The 18910-nt window shown below is 40.5% G+C and overlaps 2 protein-coding genes across 6 annotated transcripts in view; one reads left to right on the top strand and one right to left on the bottom strand.

Annotated features, from left to right (window-relative positions):
* Positions 1 to 10092, top strand: part of RIGI (RNA sensor RIG-I) — a 28938-nt gene extending 18846 nt beyond the window's left edge. For 2 of the 3 annotated variants that reach the window (XM_049795880.1, XM_049795879.1), the window contains exons 16-18: positions 721 to 872; positions 5653 to 5799; positions 7567 to 10092. In XM_049795880.1, coding sequence (XP_049651837.1) covers positions 721 to 872; positions 5653 to 5799; positions 7567 to 7866 — 599 coding nt within the window. In that variant the 3' untranslated portion in view covers positions 7867 to 10092. The remainder of the gene's footprint in view (positions 1 to 720; positions 873 to 5652; positions 5800 to 7566) is intronic. The other variant, XM_049795881.1, reaches the window with a different exon arrangement.
* A 1368-nt stretch (positions 10093 to 11460) lies between these two features.
* Positions 11461 to 18910, bottom strand: part of ACO1 (aconitase 1) — a 39788-nt gene continuing 32338 nt past the window's right edge. For all 3 annotated transcript variants that reach the window (XM_049795885.1, XM_049795887.1, XM_049795886.1), the window contains exons 14-21: positions 18557 to 18713; positions 17871 to 17995; positions 16991 to 17095; positions 16195 to 16337; positions 14639 to 14786; positions 14097 to 14219; positions 13413 to 13598; positions 11461 to 12157 (exon numbers count right to left, since the gene is read on the bottom strand). In XM_049795885.1, the coding sequence (XP_049651842.1) occupies positions 12044 to 12157; positions 13413 to 13598; positions 14097 to 14219; positions 14639 to 14786; positions 16195 to 16337; positions 16991 to 17095; positions 17871 to 17995; positions 18557 to 18713 (1101 nt within the window). In that variant the 3' untranslated portion in view covers positions 11461 to 12043. The remainder of the gene's footprint in view (positions 12158 to 13412; positions 13599 to 14096; positions 14220 to 14638; positions 14787 to 16194; positions 16338 to 16990; positions 17096 to 17870; positions 17996 to 18556; positions 18714 to 18910) is intronic.

Here is an 18910-nt window from a genome sequence, read left to right as displayed (position 1 = left end):
GAATTCATGTTTATGGATGAAAGGGTAGTGTTTCTTAACAAGCCATGAAAGATGCAAAGAAAATAGGCTGCGTCAGTTTTAAACAACATAAAATCATGATTTTGGGGGAATAGGAGCTCAAAAGCTAATGAACACTTTTTCTAACCAAAATATTTCTGAAGTGGTACGAGATCCCTGTAGTTCTTAGTTTGCCTGTGACACAGCAGCAAAAAGCAGGCAGGCAGTAGGCATAGACAGAGATGGCACTTGCTCTTGTCTCTTTTCTTGCCATCACCGTATTTCCAGTTCCTCAGGTTTTTTGTGATAAGACTTTTTCTTTTTTTAAATAGACACCAATTAGCAGGGCAGAAAACTAGTAAGTAAGACTAAGATGAACCTTTTTCCTCTAGTTTTTTTCCCACGAGAAGACAGCAAGATTCTGTACAACAACTGAAGTGTCAAACATGCCTGAGCTTTAACTGAGGCAGGCCACAGAAGCAGTCAATACAGTACTGGCTGGGCGATATCCATGAGGGTGCCTGGAAAGGTGCATCTTGTTCTGTTTTGTGATTGAAAAAGAGCGAGCTGAGAGACTGCTCTTCAGAAGCAGCATTATCTGAACCTGAACATGGGAAACAAAAGCAGCCACACAGAAGTCCTTTATGCTTTTTTATGGCATAGCTGCCACTTTTGCACATCTTGTTAAGAGTAACTAAAGAGGATAAATATGTTGCTGTATAGGTCGTGGAAGGGCAAAAGACAGCAAGTGCATCCTTGTGACAAGCAAAACAGAAGTGGTTGAGAATGAGAAACACAACCGTTACAAGGAAGAAATGATGAATGAAGCTATTGAAAAGCTACAGAGTTGGGATGAAACAACATTTGCAAGAAAGGTTTGTACTTCTGTGGAATTTTCATACGCAAATCTACAGGCGTAATCTCTATTGGCCTTAATCTACAAGGGCTCTATCTAGGACCAAGTGATAACTTGAGGAAGGTATTCGCTGTATTTGGTTTCAGACCAAGGCTAAATCAGCAGAGAAGGGATAGTGTGTACTGCTCGCTTGCAGAATGTCATCTGTACTGTAACTGTAAAAAACTTAGAAGTTGAGGTAGAATTTATGTAAACTTCTCAGCTTAGAAATAAAATATAAACTACTCTGTCCACTGAAAGAAAAATATTACTGTGTCTGGGATAGTGGACAGGGGGATGAGTAACTATGCAGACAGGGGTAATAGGTTCATCCAATTCTTGTTCAGAAGCACTTTATCTTTGCTGCAGGCTGGTAGAAGTGCTTTTCTAAAGTTGTTTGTTGTCACAACAAGTGCTTGTTGATTTCAGAGCAGTGGTTTCTGGGAGATGTCAAGAAATCATTGTCTGAGACATTAACAGGATGACATTTGGGTTTGCACCTGCTCTTCTGCTGGTGACTTCTTTTGTACTGCCTACAGTACTGTTAATCTTTGCTTCAAGCAGCTTCTGGCAGGTGAACAAGCCTAGTAGAACACCTCAGTACACATTCAGTGCTTTTCATTAACCCTGCTGTGTGCTGTGCACTTACCAGATCAGAAAACATCATGAGGGTAGAAAGAAGTGTCAAGTACTTCTCGTGCTGAGGTGACATGTAAGAGGTGTTGCGGGCTAAGTCAATGACAGACTTTTGGCTGGGCAGTTTTCTGCCTGGTGCAGCAGGCATGTCTCCTCTGTAACCACCCCACCTTCCCAGATGCCCTTGCATAATAGATATGAGGCTCTGCAGGTGGAACCGAACAATGATGAGGATGATGGTTCATCTAGCTTGGAGGTGTCATCAAGGTTAAACTGGCCTATGCCCTGTGTCAAAAACACTTCCATAAAGAAAAAAAGACAGGTCACTGTTATAGGAGACCCTCTCCTGAGGATAACAGAAAGCCCAATATGCTGACCAGACCCACTTCTTAGGGGAGTCTGCCACCTCTGTGGGGCCCAGGTTAAAGATGTGAAGAGAAAGCTTCCTACCCTGGTATTGCCCTAGTATTATTATTCATTATTGATTTTTCATGTAGGCAATGATGAAGTTGCAACAAGAAGTCCAAGGGCAATCAAAGAGTCTTCAGGGCCTTGGGACAACTGGTTAAGGGATCAGGAGCACAAGTAGTGTTCTCCTCTATCCTTCCAGTTGCAGGGAATGACAAGGAAAGAAACAGGAAGACCCAGCAGGTCAATATGTGGCTCTGAGCCTGGTGTCACCAGCAGAATTTGGGGGTTTTTGATCATGGGTTGCTCTACACAACACCAGGTCTGCTGGCGACAGACAGGGTACACCTGTCTCAAAGGGGGCAAAGGATCTTTGTGCAGGAGTTAGCAGGGTTCATTGAAAGACCTTTAAACTAGATTTTAAGGGGGAAAGGGATAAAACCAGGCTCGCTGGAGATAAGCCTGGCGGTGGCATGCCAATGTTTAAGGGATGGTGTGCTAGCGAGGTCCTTTGGTCTGCCATCTCAGTGGAGGTAGGGGATGGAGATCCATGCAGTGGCAAAGAATCAAGGGGTTTTGATGTGTTAGAAACCACGGGAGTGACTGAGAACAGTCACATAGGAATTAGGGCTTCTTCCCCCCAAAAGGTGGCAGGATCAATAGCCCAACTGAAGTGCATCTACACCACTGCACACAGCATGGGCAACAAACAGGAGGACTTGGAAGCCGTTGGGCAGCTGGAAAACTATGATGAAATTGCAATCACGGAAGCATGCTGGGGTGACCTGCACAACTGGAGTGCTGCAATGGATAGCTATAAACTCTTCAGAAGGGATAGGCAAGGGAGGAGAGATGGTGGGGTAGCCCTGTATGTTAGGGAGTGGTATGATTGTTTAGAGCTTAATGATGGTGATGATAGGGTTGAGTTTTTATGGGCAAGAATCAAGGGGAAGGTCAACAAGGCAGAGGTCATGGTGGGAGTCTGTTATAGACTGCCCCACCAGGATGAAGAGGCAGAGAAAATATTCTATAAGCAGCTGGAAGTCTCATGATCGCTAGCCCTTGTTCTTGTGGGGGACTTCAACTTGCCAGGTGTCTTTTGGGAATACAATACAGCAGAGAGGAAACAGTCTAGGAGGTTCCTGGAGTGTGTGGAAGATACCCTCCTGACACAGCTGGTGAGTGAGCCAACTAGGGAAGGCACTAGGGAAGATGGTTGGAGGCCATCTTGGGCACAAAGATGATGAAATAAAAAATGTTTCTAAAATACCTTAGCAATAAAAGGAGGGCTAAGGAGAATCTCCATCCTTTATTGGATGCAGGGCAGATGCACAGTGACAAAGGCTGAGGTAAAGGCTGAGGTACTTAATGCCTTCTTTGCCTCAGTCTTTAATAGTAAGACCAATTGTTCTCTGGGTACCCAGCCCCCTGAGCTGGAAGACAGGGACAGGGAGCAGCATGAAGCCCACATAATCCAAGGGAAATGGTTAGCAACCTGCCACACCACTTAGACACACACAAGTCTATGAGGCTGGATAGGATCCATCCAAGGGTACTGAGGGAGCTGGCAGAAGCGCTTACCAAGCCACTTGCAATCAATTATCAGCAATCCTGACTAACTGGGGAGGTCCCCATTGACTGGAGGTTAGCAAGTGCAATACCCATCTACAAGAAGGGCTGGAAGGAGGATCCAGGGAACTACAGGCCTGTCAGTCTGACCTTGGTGCTGGGGAAGGTTATGGAGCAGATTGTCTTGAGTGCCATCACACAGCACATACAGGACAACGAGGTGATCAGGCCCAATCAGCATGGGTTTATGAAAAGCAGGTCCTGCTTGACTAACCTGATCTCCTTCTATGACCAGGTGACTCGCTTAGTGGATGAGGGAAAGGCTGTGGCTGTTGTCTACCTGGACTTTAGTAAAGCCTTTCACACCATTTCCCAGTGTTTTCCTGGAGAAACTGGCTGCTCATGGCTTGGACAGTTGTATTCTTCACTAGATAAAAAACTGGCTGAATGGCTGGGCCCAAAGAGTGGTGGTGAATGGAGTTAAATCCAGTTGGTGGCCGGTCACAAGTGGTGTTCCCCAGGGCTCTGTATTGGGGCCAGTTCTGTTTAATGTCCCTATCAATGGTCTGGACGAGGGGATCGAGTGCACCCTCAGTAAGTCTGCAGATGACACCAAGTTGGGCAGGAGCATTGATCTGCTTGAGGGCGTGAAGGCTCTACAGAGGGATCTGGACAGCCGGGATCGATGGGCCAAGGCCAATTGTATGAGGTTCAACAAGTGCTGGATCCTACTCTCGGGTCACAACAACCCCAGGCAATGCTCCAGGCTTGTGGAAGAGTGGCTGGAAATCTGCCTGGCAGAAAAGGACCTGGGGGTGTTGGTCAACAGCTGGCTGAATATGAGCCAGCAGTGTGTGCAGGTGGCCAAGAAGGCTATTAGCATCCCGGCCTATATCAGAAATAGTGTGGCAAGCAGGAGCAGGGAAGTGATCGTCCCCCTTGTACTCGGCACTGGTGAGGCTGCACCTCAAATACTGTGTTCAGTTTTGGGCCCCTCACTACAGGAAAGACATTGAGGTGCTGGAGTGTGTTCAGAGAAGGGCAACAAAGCTGGTAAAGGGTCTAGAGCACAAGTCCTGTGAGGAGCAGCTGAGGGAGCTGGGGTTGTTTAGTCTGAAGAAAAGGAGGTTGAGGGGAGACCTTATCGCTCCCTACAACTACCTGAAAGGAGGTTGTAGCGAGGTGGGCATTGGTCTCTTCTCCCAAGTAACAAGAGATAGGACAAGAGGAAATGGCCTCAAGTTGCACCAGGGGAACTTTAGGTCAGATATTAGGAAAAATGTCTTCAATGAAAGGATTATCAAGTACTGGAACAGGCTGCCCAGACAAGTGGTTGAGTCACCATCCGTGGAAGTATTTAAAGGATGTGTAGATGTAGCACTTGGGGACATGGTTTAGTGGTGGACTTGCAGGGTTAGGTTTGTGGTCGGACTCAATGATCTTAAAGGTCTTTTCCAACCTAAATGATTCTATGATTCAATTTTCCTAGACCTTTGCCACAAATTTCCTAGAGAAGACTGGAATAAGCCAGTGATAGCCACTATGAATAAAAAGACTTTGTACACGGTTCTGCCATATTCCTATGCATTTGCAGATCACCTCATGTTTCCAGGCAAGCTTTCAGGGACTGAGAAACAAAGGATGTCCAAGACCCTCTAGCCTTTGTGAAATTTCCTCTCCCACCTCTGAGTCTTGCTTTGGCTGCTCTGCTTCTTCTTGGAGGATTTTGTTTCTGCATGAGCTGCAGGTTCCCAGGCCCAGGATGTGGCTGTTGCCTCTTTCTCTGCCTGCAGTTTCTGTGGTCTCTGGAGCATTCTTTCCAGAGCAGCAGCACTGCTGTAGAGAGTCTCACATGACTTAGTCTTCACAAGGACTTAATAGCATTATGACCAGAAGGGCCATAGCGAGGTAGAGGGGAGGAAGGAACAGATGGCATAAATGCTGTCCATCATGTGCCTTACTTATTCTAGCCTTACATTCTTAACCTGACAAATGTACCATGTTCTTCCTTTGGTATGAGTTGCTAGAACAAAGCCTGGTTTGTTTGTTTGCTTTTAAGTAATAGGTTCCTAGATGTTACATATCCTGAGTCATGTTTAGACAGATGTAATTTCATCATGATCTTGATTTTTATTTATTTATTAAAGATACATGACCTGCAAATGAAGGAAAAGGTATTACGAGATTCCAGGAAGAAAGAAACAAGAAGTAAGGTAGTGGAAGGGAAAAAAAATCTTCTGTGTGGAAAATGCAAAGCATATGCCTGCAGTACAGATGACATCAGAGTTATAAAGGTATGTGTCTGTATGGAAACCTACATCCATGAACACCAGGGAAGTCAACATTATTGAACTAACAACAGTGTTTATTAGTGTGGAAAACAGGCTATTTTGTGCACACTGGAGCAGAAAAAAATTCTGAGTAAATCGGAAAGCCACAGGACCAGTCATAACTACTTCTGTAGCATGTTATGATGGTAGCTGATGATATCTAGGGTGTGCAAATATGTGATATGACAGGAATCACTTCAGTTTTCCTGAACCCCCTTCTATTAGAAACTGATGAATTTTGTGGAAAATCATGTGATCTTCAATGGCATAACCTATTCGTATAACTGCTGGGTATTTACTTTCCCGATTACACAAGATTGGGAGTCTTCCTGCAGTTGAGAGATTTCTCCCACCATTTCCATTGATTGCAAATTATCCATACAAAGTACTGAGATCAGCTCACTGTTTAGCTCCTTGGCTTATGGGCCAGTTTTCAGTTTTGAAAGGCAGGGCAAAGCATGGTTTTACAAGAGGAGCCCTTTAATTCTTCAGTATTACTTTGTTTTCCATTCTTTAGGTAGTTCACATTGCTTCGATGTATCTCATGGGGACATTTTTATTGTAATCTTTCTGAACTTGAAGAATTTCTCTGCAGGCCCAAGAAGCCAATACTCTAAACATGGAAAGTGGTGATCATGAAAAAGACCCTTTTGTGGGCACTTTGAGCCTTTCTAGTATTGAAATTTGTTCTTCTGAAGCTTCTATTTGTGCTGCTCTGAAAAGTGCGGTTGTGATGTGATAAAGGGCTTCAGGCCACAGCTGAGCATTACAGAATGCTTGCCTTCAGCCACTTCCCTTCTTAATCAAGAATATCTTTTTTTTGTTTTTACCAGCTGTTTTTGGAACGTAGATGGAGTTCACTACTCCTCTGCATAGGGAATATCCACAGGCGAGGATCTGGGAATAGCTCAGCCTTGTGAAAACCTAATTACACTTCTTTGACAAATAACAAGGGATATCTAATATGCACCTCTGACTGTTACTCCATTTTGTGCTGCTGGCTTATCACCTATACCTGGGCAAATAGATCCGACAGTTCATAAAACTCTTAAGGAAGAATTTTTGCTTAGTACTCTGCAAATAACCCCTCACAATATTTTAAATAATCCCTACAAACTGAGTTCTGTCATAGTTCAGCCTACATATTTAATTCAAGTTGGATATCGAGGAAGAACTAGCATTTTCAGACTCCAGCTCAAATTGTACATATGCTTTCAAATTAAGTTTTTAATTTTTTAAATCTTTAATTATATATGTTATAAACAACAACTGCTACTCCTTTACCTTGTTAGGCTTACTTTTTTCTACCATTCCAATGTAACTGCATCACCCCTCGTGGAAGGCTGGGGTGATATAGTTAAAATAAGTGAGAAGCAAGAGTCTTTCAAGTTGGCTGTTGTCTGGATGACTCTGTTATTTTATGCAAAAGGCTCAAATACTGCAAGCATGGCTTTTAGAGAATCTAAGCAAGTTCAAATATGTGTAAGCTAGTGACTTGTGATATATAGTAATTTGGGGTTTGATAAGACCAGGCCTGGGCCTTTCTAGTACCTGGTATTTAATGAATGGGGAAAAAAGAGCGATGAGTCAAGGGGGCTAGAAGGTGAGCCTCCTTAATGACAGGAAGCACCTTACCGGGGAAATGGTATTTGTGAGGGGAAGGCGAATGTCAGGGAAAAAATGAGGAATGGTGTTTCTACTAGTAAGTGCTTCTGGCATGTGTTGTTTCAGGAATCTCATCACACTGTCCTAGGAGACGCGTTCAAGGAGCGTTATATAACAAAGCCTCACCATAAACCAGTCCAGTTTGATTGTTTTGAGAAAAAAAGCAAGATGTACTGCCAAAATACTAATTGCCAGCATGACTGGGGAATCATAGTGAAGTACAAGACATTTGATAATCTACCAGTGATCAAAATCAAAAGCTTTGTATTAGAGAACGTTGAAACTGGGACACAAATGGATTTTCAGAAATGGAAGAATATTAATTTTTCTTTGAAGAATTTTGATGTTGAAGAAACATTCAGCTGAACTGAGCATTTTAATGCATGTATCAACCTACTGCACCAAGCTGAAATAGTGGATAATCTCTTTCCATGTATAAAAAGTTCTTGTTCTTTATGCTGTTGGATATACTAGGCCCCTCATCAGCACCTGGCTAGATTAAAAAAGGCTAGTATGGCCACTAAAAAAAAAAAATCTGCTATCTAATTAAATATTTCACAAGAAGTTTTAATATAAGCATGGACAAAAATGTGCTCTAAGCATCTAGATCTTAATCTTTGCTACGAAGAAGCTGGTCTGAAAAATACAAAATCAAGCTGAATGACTTACTAAACATCTGATTTTAGGTGACAGGCCACAACTTCAAGCATTTCTGTGTGAATCAGAATCTTCTTTGTTACCAGTTAGTTCTGGTTGGATTGCACCTCCAAGCAGACAACATGGGTTATACAAACACTTTAAGCACTACTTTAGCTACTTTTAAAGCTTTTAAAAAAAATTACTTTTAATGTTCTAGGCATTTTGGTATATAGAAAATTAAGATAAAATGTCCAGTAACTTTTGGTAAGGAAGATACTGCATGTTTTAAATCCATCTTTAATAGAGAATGCTTCTGCAACAGTCTGACAAAAGCAGTAGGGCTTCACAGAGCCCTCTTGGAGGATGCATCTTCTGATTAAAATGGTAGCACTGTTTTCTTCTATCACTGCATGTTTGTCAAGTTGCTGAAGTTGCAGAATGGACACCTTTCTATGTGTTGCTTAACTGAACAAGCCACAAGGAGGACAACCAGTGCTCTGCAAGATGGCTCAAGGCTTAATTTAGATGGTGATTAGCATTTACCCTGATGTCCTGTCTCATGAATTAGATTCTGAAATCTCTCAAGACATTAATATTAATTCTGCAGATTTCCTGTCAGAGCTGATCTAGAATTGGAACAAAGTCTAGGCATTAGTGTCTTTAAATCCCTCCTCCCCATCCAGATCCCAGACTTCTCTCAGGAAAACAGAAATTGCTACACACACAGTTATAAAACCTGGTGTCCTGGTTTCGGCTGGGATAGTTAATTTTCTTTCTAGTATTTACTATGAGAAGAACATGGATAACACACTGATGTTTTCAGTTGTTGCTAAGTAGTGTTTAGACTAAGTCAAGGATTTTTCAGCTTCTTATGCCCAGCCAGTGAGAAGGCTGGTGGGGCACATGAAGTTGGGAGGGGACACAGCCAGTACACCTGACCCAAACTGGCCAAAGGAATATTCCAGACCATGGGATGTCATGCCCAGTATATAAACTGGGGGGAGTTAGCTGAGGGGGGTGGATTGCTGCTTGGGAACTAACTGGGCAGCAGTTGATGAATGGTGAGCAATTGCATTGTTTATCACTTGTTTTGTATATCCCAATCCTTTTATTATTAGTACTGTAATTTTATTATTATTATCATTATTATTGTCTTCCTCTCTGTCCTATTAAACTTTCTTTATCTCAACCCACAAGTTTTACTTTTTTTTTTTTTTTTTTTTTCCTTCTGATTCTCTCCCCATCCCACTGGGTGGGGGGAAATTGAGCAAGCAGCTGTATGGTGCTTGCTGGCTGAGGTTAAACTTGTACACTTTAAAGCACTTGCTGATTCTATGTATCTTCAATGAGCTTAATCTTCAATATTTGTGGAACCAAGATCAAATATATTTTCAGTTCACTTTATGCATTTGATAGTGTAATAACGTATGTGTGTAGAACAATTATGTGTCTGAAAGACCTGAACTCTGAAGAAAACAAACCACCTTGAACAGGAACCTAACTCAGACTCCAAAAATTACTTAACCTAAACCCTACTCGGTGAGACTTGCAGCGTTCTTTTAAACAGTGTTATGTGGTATTAAAAGCAAAACAACTTTTTAAGCACTGCTTCATGTTCCATCCCAGTCCATGCCTTTTACTTTGAAAGCTGTTTGCACCATACAGGAAGCCTGAATCTGTCCTACTCTGTGCTTAGTTTTTACCTAGTAAATTCACTGTTCTTAGAGCTGCTTCCAAAAAGGAAACACAGAACAATGCATAGATGATTTATGGTTGGATGATGCCTCCCCTCCAAAAATACTAGAAACAAAGATTTTGAAAAAGGCTTGTTTAGCAAAAAGGCTGGTTTAGCACTTTAAAATGAAAAGTACATGGAAAACCACAGTCCTTGAGTATGTTTGCTGTGTGAAAGGGCCATCTACTTTGGGACTCTTGGCATAAAAAATAATCAGTCTTAAGTTTCACAGCTTATAGTAATAACTACTGGGAAGTTAAGGGGTTGGAAGAGTTTTGGTCTTTTCCTATTGTTTGAATGCAAGGATTGCAGACTAAAACAATTCTGCGGTTCAGCCTAAATGAGTGTAATAAAGGTTGATGAGGTAACACATTAGTTAGAATTCAACTTCATACAATAAGCCTACCTTCAGTATCCAGTGGAGATAGGAGGGTGGGTAAGAACACCAGCACTCTACTTGGCCTTTGAGAATATCTGAATTTTTTTTGCAATGGAACCAGAAGTTGCATATTTGTTATCAAATAATGCTCAAGATTATGACCATATTAATAGCTTTCTGTTAAGATGTTGCACAGAATTACAGAACAGCTGCAGCTGGGAGGGACCTCTAGAGGTCATCTTGTCACCTACCACAATTTGCCCAGTACCATGTCCAGACAGTGCTTAGTCGCCCTCACAGTAAAAAAGTGTTTCCTGGTGTTCAGAGGAAAGCTCCTGTGTTTCAGTTTGTGCCCATTGCTTCTTGCCGTTATTAGGCACCACTGAAAAGAGGCTGGCTGCATCTTCTTTGTGCCCTCCATTCAGATACTTGTACATAAACAACGGAGATGTCCCCGAGCCTTCTCTTCACTGGGCTAAACAGTCTCAGCTCTCTTAGCTTGTCCTCATATGACAGGTGCTCCAGATCCTGCAACATCTTAGTGGGCCTCTGCTGGATTCTCTAGAAGAGCTCTGTGTGTTGTAATTAAGCAAGAATACCTTGTTGTAGGTACAGTGCCATCTCTATCCCCTCCTGAAGCCTCTTGACTTCTTTCAGAACTATTTTAATTGTTCTGGAGCCAACTGCTCCAAAAATACATTAGGAAATTATTTTGAAAGACTTTCTCCATTATGTTAATTGTTGTGGCAGTTACTCTAAAGACAGTTAAGAGTAAGAATTAGTACTATAACCTTGTTTGTCTCTGCGTAAGAGGATATTTGTTATCACTGTAAATAGATTCATGTGCTATTGTGGATTGGGCAGTCACTGGCTTCAGTGAATGCATTAGTGTAATCACTGGTTGCTAACTGCCACAAAAGATGCTGACAAGGATCTTGAAATTGTGGTAGATTGTCTTCTTGAGGACACAAAACAGAGGGAAGTACATTACAGCAGTATTCTGTTGGGTTACAGAAGACTGCCAGTGTCTGACAGTTTTTTTATTATTCATCCTGTCTAATGCAGATTATTCAAAGAAACATGAATTAAAATACGAGAAGTCAAGACTTATATGACTCTGATCCTACAGGGACAATGAGAAGAGTTTAAAGTCAAAGCTTTGTTCTGCATCTTGGAATGAAGGATAACATGACAAAAACCAACAAACTTCTTGAAAATAAATTTAATTTTATCCATTAGAAATATTATCCCCAATAGGTCCACCTTTCCACAAAGGCTTAGATTTTAACAAACAAAGTTCACATTTTTTAAACTTAATAAACAGCTAAATAATTAATTTTGGTATTAGATTCAGATTCTGGTCAACTGAATAAGAAAGCAAGTCAATATCAGGAAATCAGAAAGGAAAAGAAATGACTTTTTATACTGTCAGTTAATTTTTGGACCACCGATAGTCAATCTAAATGGACCAAATATATGAAATCAGCACATGATCTTCAACAGTTCCACAGCTTCCAGCAGTATTTTAATGACTTTTGCACTGTATTCTAAGGTAAGTCAAGCCAACCACCATATAAAACAAATAATAAAAGCTGTTTACTTTAAGTGGGCAAGCGTGTCCAGTTTCCTACTACACAGAATAATTCAGCATTTTAAACAAGCCTTCTAATACAATTCATGAACAAACTGTTCACTTTATGGTTCATGCTTTCAAGTTTATGATTACCATAGTTTTATTGTGCTCACCAGAAGCAGGCTTGTACCTGGATGTTTTTGCTTAATGTTTTTGATTAGGAAGCCATTTTACGGATCATGTAGTTCAGAATGCCACCATTGTGGAAGTAAGTGAGCTCCACGTCAGTGTCAAATCTCATGATGGCATGAAAGGTTTTCCCAGTATCCAGCTGTTGGGGTCAAAGAAAGTCATTCAAGCAGCAGAACCTTCCACATGTTGCATAACATCATAGTAAAATAAGGACTATTATGATAGTTTTGCCATCTTAAGAAATTGTAATAGAAAGCTAAAGTGAACAGGCACTAGACACAGCATTTCTTTCCACACTAGATGACAGCAAGCTGCTTAAGAGGAAAGCAGTTTAAAACAGACAGTATTGCATTTTCTGCCTCATTTAGATTTATTGTTGATATGCCTAGAGACATGAAAGCTGACCATCCTTTCAAGTGGTTATACTAATTCTTGATGTTGTTCTATGTAGTCAATTCTTCTGGCTTAGGTACAACAGCAATACTAATTTAATTAGCTTTCTCTGAGGCCTAGTGTTTGGGAATCAAAAAAGCACAGACAAGTACATGAAGTTAATAAAACCATTATGTTTTACTGAAGACCCCTCTAGTCAGGTACTTCCAGATGAATGCATAATGTTCATCTGTGGCTAATAAACTGACCAGCTCTTTGGGATCTATACTTTCTCCATTTCAGGGCAGTTAATGAGTCACATGTAAACAACTACTGTTAGAAAATAATCCAGGGAGACCAGCTGCATTAAATGAACATGCGTACGTAGATTGTTTTGCTAACCACAGTAAAAAAGATGAGTTTGATGCTATTAGGTTAAGTCAGTTTTACAGATACTCCAGTGAAGAATAAACCAAATTTTTATTGTAGATTATATTTTTCAAAAAGGGGCATAGGTTTGGAGGCAAAGCTAGACAAAAAGCGGTCTTTCAAATATAGGGGTTGAAGTTTAACTAGATTTTATGCTGGGCATGCTTAGACTTCATACTGACTGTTGCAGTGTACAATATTCTGTCAGTTAAATTGTCAATGAATTATTTTAAACTGGTTTAAATAAATTAGTTTAATTTATTTAATACTTACTGTTCACTTTCTGTTGTGCTTCAAATGTTTAACTGAGACAAAATTATAGTGGACTTTGAAAGACTGGTTCAAAATATTTGTGCTAACTAAAATAGTCTGGGCTGTTTTTTTAAATAAAACATGCTGCTTTTATATCCCATCATAGTGAATCCCTGTTAGAATGACTGTTTCCATCCCCCCCCTTTCACCATCTCAATTCTTCTCCCTTCCTCAAGTGAGGGAATCTTACTGCCATTATGAAAGCACATTGTTTGAAGAGACAGTTAATTTTGAGTGAAATTACAGTGATTCAGAAAATTCAGCCCTTAGCTGTTTCATACCTTAATCTGGATGTTCATCTGCGGTTTTAGTTTTTCAGGAATGATAATCGTGTAACGCTCCCGTCCAGTGAGTCCTAAAGACCCTGCATCCTCTCCAGGCAAATATTGCAGAGGAATCACTCCCATCCCTACTAAGTTGCTTCGATGAATTCTCTCATAGCTTTCAGCAAGCACAGCCTTGACACCCTGGGAAATACAAAACAGGTACAGTTATCGCCATACTTTAGGACAGTTCCTCTGTGCTCATAGAAAAGAAATTGGTACATTTATGGTCCCGTCCATTTAATTTACCAGCTACTCTTAGAGTCAGCAGGTCAGTCTGACAGTGGACTGTCCAGGATGACTTGATTATATGTTAACTTTCAAACATCTTTAAAAGAAGCCTGACTGTCAAAAAATTACATATGCTTTCTCAGGAATCCTACATACTTCTCCATAGCTCTTGCTAATTCAGTGTTGCCCTCCCACACTACAAGCTCCAGGATGCAGTTTAATTAATTTCTAAATTTTTACACGTTAATGTAAACTCTACTGTCACTCTTGGAGGCAGCTAAGAATTCAAAATAGCTCTTGCTACCAAAAGTGAGAATGAGCTACCCCAGATGTTGGTCATAAGCTAGTCTTCCTGACAAATGAATGCACTTCTAAGTACTGTCATCCTTCTAGTTTACTGTAGTCACTCACCAAGAGGAATGGTCCTTTAGCTGCCCAGTCTCTGGAACTTCCTGCACCATATTCCTTCCCAGCCAGCACAATCAGAGGATGACCAGCCTGCTTATATCTTTCTGCAGCATCAAACACATCCAGCTGGAATGAAAATAACAAACACTTTATACACTTTTTGGGGGTGGAAGCACAGTTCCAGGAAAACAAGGGAAAAAGTGTCTCCACATAAAGAGCTGAAGCCCATACTTTCCATCAAGCAGCACTTTAAGGATATTAACCATACAGTGCTTTGTGGCTTCTATAGCCTGATCTTACCCCCAAAACAAACCTGCACCTTCCACTACTACTTCTGCAGTGGTTATACTCTCCACTGATATGCCTGATAGCACCACATTATGTAGGTATGCGTGACCTGCTTCCTTAGGTCAATACAGCTCCTGTCCCCTCATTAGCTTTACCTAAAAGGCACTTAAGTAAATGACCTAAGCTGTAAGATGGAGAGCCAGTACTAATCCACTCTACTGTCAGTGATCCTCAGTTAGAACAGCATGTGTACTTACAGTTTCCCCAGAAGGGAAATGGATAGTCTGAGGTCCTTGTTTATCAATAAATTTGTTCACCAAGCGAATGTTTGCAAATGTTCCTCTGGCCATGACAGCATCATTCCCTCTGCGGGAGCCATAAGAATTGAACTCTCGAGGAGTCAAGCTATTAAGGGAAAAGAAAACAAGGAAAAAAAGGGAATTGTTGTTTTTAGGCTGAAGCACTCTGTGCTTTAAAAAAAGAAAGCAACGAACTGGCATTTCTGAGGCAGGTATGTACTTAGCTCCCATCATGGCAGTAGCATCCAGTTAGCTGATACTTCTACTTTTAAGATATTTTGAAGGAAAAAAGAGTAATTAAAAAAAACAGAAGTCTGCCTATAGCTTGGTCACAGAAAGCATCTTCCATATCCTCATCGCTTGCCCTAGAAACAGTGTCTGATAGCTATGCAAGGATATAGTTCATGTTAGCTCAAAAGACACAGTACAATTCTTTTCTTAATAGCTGGCTACTGAAAATCTTCCTTGTTATATGTACATCACCACAGCATCTAGAACAAAGGTAGAGACACCACTGTGCTAAATATCTAAAAGACAGTGAGAGCCCCTGCTGCAAGTTAGAACTACAGAAGAAAAAATTCATTTGTAAACAGAGATATGGGAAAGAGGGGACAGGCCAGCCTAACCAAAAAACAAAAAACATGCTGGAATGTGACAGAAAATTGGATATTTGCATTGGGCTACATCCAAACAGCAGCTATGACATACAACATCTGTTTTGTAATGTGTGTAGGACTATCTAGATTTCAAAGTGGTTGATACCAGAAGGCCAAAGAGTCCACAGCAGTTAGTTTTCAGTAAATCACACTTTTTTAATCAATTTCCTCTCCAGAATTATCAGGTCTAGTGAATGTATATTTTTTTTAATAATGTCAGTGCTGTTCCTCAAAACACCACTGAAGTTCTAAGAAGTACTAAACCAGAGAATAAAAGTATTACATTATCTGTGAAGACTGTGAATTACATTACATTACCTGTGAAAGGCAACTCAGCAAGTCTTAGTCTTGCACTAAGTTGAGCCCAGAGTACTAAACTGGCAGGCTGCCTATACAAAAAGACCAACATTTTACAGCAGTTTGGACTCCAACCACAATAGCTTTGCCAGTTTTTGTAGCTGCGCTGAAACAAACTTCTGGGTGTTCTGCAGGTCCTAACAGCCTAAATCTATGAAATAGCTGCACATGCTAGAAGACGTGAATACAAAAACCAATTTTTGGCATTAAGGACCCTGATCATTTTGCTTTGATGTGGAGACAAATCCTGATTCCCTTACTTATGAATAGACTTGCTGCAATAAACAGCCTGAAAGTTATCTTCTTCCCCTTGATGAGAGCTGCTGAGACAGCAGAGAAGGAAATGCTTTTCTTTGTTCTTTTATATATTCTCCAGGCATCCATCAAGGTATACAAGCGTATGTGAGAAGAGAGCACATATGTGTGCCTGTTAACATGGTGTAGTAGTTGTGGCTTGTTTCCTCTTCCCAATTTATAACAAGAACAAGAAGTAGTGCTTACCCTCTGCTCATCAAGTAACGGGCTGCAGGACTATTTCTTGCTATATTCCCAGCTGGAGATATGTGGTCAGTTGTCACAGAATCCCCAAAACTCAACAGGACATAAGCGTTTTCTATTGTTTTCGGGGTCTGAAGAGCCAAAGTCTATACCATCGTAAATATAAACAAAATAATTGAAATATGACACTGCATTCCTTTACCTTTCTCAAAAGTGCAAATTGCAAAATAAAGTCTTCCTTTTCATACAAATTAAAAGAAAGACAAAAACCCAACACTATTTAAAATGTTTACATTCTTGAACAAAATATGATGTCCTGTCTGTCAGCAAGTTCATGCATGAAGAAAACAGATGAGGCAAAAAATTAGCTGAAGCTTCCTGTGGTACATGCATGAACACAGACAAAAACCCAGGATTCCTAGATTTCTGCATGCATTGAAATCTGCATTTCCTTTAAATGGTACTGAACACTGAACTATTCGGTGCAAAATGCGGGCAGGCAGAATTGTGAGTTTCTTTTCCTGTCCTTTTCCCTCGCTTGCATGTTGAAGAGTATTTCAGCTTAAAAGGAGACTTTTCAAAAGCCCTGAAGTGACAGGGAATCCTTACAATTTTTAGATTCACTCATGCCTTTGTATTAAAATGAATACAATAGTGTAATTCTAACATTTGAAAACCAAGGCCTCAATAGGCTATGATGGATGCTCCCAGGCCCCTTGAAGTAGCTTTGCTTCACCTTTAACATTAGTCAAGGTCACTACACACTTTGGCTTGATTCAAAGGGAAAGCGTGCACATACCAGACCATCAAAGAAAGGTGGAGACTTGATGTAAGTTGACCTGGGATTCCAAGTATACAGTTTATCTGAAGGAGCATCTAAGGCATTCCAAGATTCATTTACTGTCTGAAAAACACAAAAACATCATACTGATTTCTAAGTTTTCAGAAGCAACAGAATTACTTCAGAATCCAGGTAAAATTACAAATTTGACATCAGCAAAAGCCTTGTGTATTTCTTAGAGCATTTCAGGAAATTCTTAAGACAATATATCTTATGTTTGAGGTGGGTTTTCTTTAATGATTCTATCTATTAAAAGAGTTAGGAAAATCCTCAATTCATTGCAATAGAAGAGCTGCTTATCCAGTTTTCCGACAATAACCTGTCTTTTGTAGACAGATAACACTTTATAACTCTCAGGTATATCTATCAGTAATCTTAAGAAGCTTTCCTAACATGAAAAAAATTTTCTTAAGGTTTACAACACTTGAGAAAGGCTTGCAGGAAAACATTACCAAGTACAAGTTTTCTTCTGATGTGAATGCCATTAAGTCATGTAAATTAATTTTATGTCAGCTGAAAAAAAACATACTTCTGTGAAGCTGGAATATCTCACTTTCTAATATCAGCCCGGGATGACTGTTTAAAACACATCATCCATACGTTACATTAAAAAAAAATCATTAAGGAGCAATTTTCAAGACACAACTGTCTGTAAGAACCAATTAATTAACCAGAAGCCATTGAAACAACAAAAAAAATACCTCATTTGAATAGTTGTCTGAACAGGACCAACAGCAATAGAAGGAAAAGATTCATTTCATTATCAAGATCAGCTTATTTAACATCTTCAGAATAGCACAGTACATCAATCAAACTACTACCCAGGTGACTAACTCACCTCTATTTTTTGATAGACCTCCTTGAACATCCCAGGAATAACAAACTGACGCTCAACAACCTGAATCTCATTTCTTGTTGGCCAGATGTCTTTCAGGAAAATCTTCTTCCCTGAAGCATTTATTCCTGTAGAAAATGGTATTGTTATGTTTGTTGCAAAAATTTTCTATTAAGAAAGAAAGAAAAAGTTTATCATGGTGTCCTTTAGCTATGTGCTCCATCTAACCTTGTCAACACTCATGAGACACACTTCATTTTGCTTACAAGGGTCTGACAGGAGCAGGCCTCATAAACTTGATAATGCCTGTACATAGGCCTTCTTTTGTGATTTGCAGTGGCCTTCCAGAATAATTTATATAACAATTTAAGTTGGGAAGGATCTTTGAGGGTTGTCTAGATGAACTACCTGCTCAAAGAAAGTCTTCTAAGTCAGGTTGCTCATGAGATACTGTCACCCAGATATAACCAAAAAAATGCCCTTGTGGAATTAGAATACTGGTCAGGCTTGGCTTCCCCCTTTCTCTGTCATACAGACTCCTTGTTGCTCTGCTTCTTACCAATCACATGCTTTGTATCCCAGAGGTACTCAGCCATCTGAAGCATCTCCCTAAGACAAATGTTTCTGAAGAGCTTAATTCCAACTTTAGTTTATAAGCTGCGAAAAGAAGCATCCTGACACTGTCTTACCCAAAGGCTCTTTCTCAAAGTCAATCCGGATAGTCCCTGCAATTGCATAGGCTATTACCAGTGGTGGGGAGGCTAGGTAGTTAGCACGGGTGTTAGGATGGACACGTCCTTCGAAATTCCTATTACCAGACAACACACCCACTGCTACAAGGTCTCCCTGTAAGAGAAAGTTTGAAACAAAAGTAGCTGAGGTGCTTGCAGACTCCACACACCCAGCAGGTCTGCAGAGCTGCACTGTGCTGCAACATCAATGACTGGACAGTCACATGACTGTCTTCTTTCAAAAAATCCCAAAGCATTTCCCACAGACAAGAGAATACAGACTTCTCAGCACACAGCTGAGAAGAGTTAGTG

The sequence above is a fragment of the Accipiter gentilis genome, chromosome Z (genome assembly GCF_929443795.1).
Source record: "Accipiter gentilis chromosome Z, bAccGen1.1, whole genome shotgun sequence".
Lineage (NCBI taxonomy): Eukaryota > Metazoa > Chordata > Aves > Accipitriformes > Accipitridae > Astur > Astur gentilis.
The sequence above is the reverse complement of the archived record's forward strand: the minus strand, read 5'-3'. Positions and strand labels throughout refer to the sequence as shown.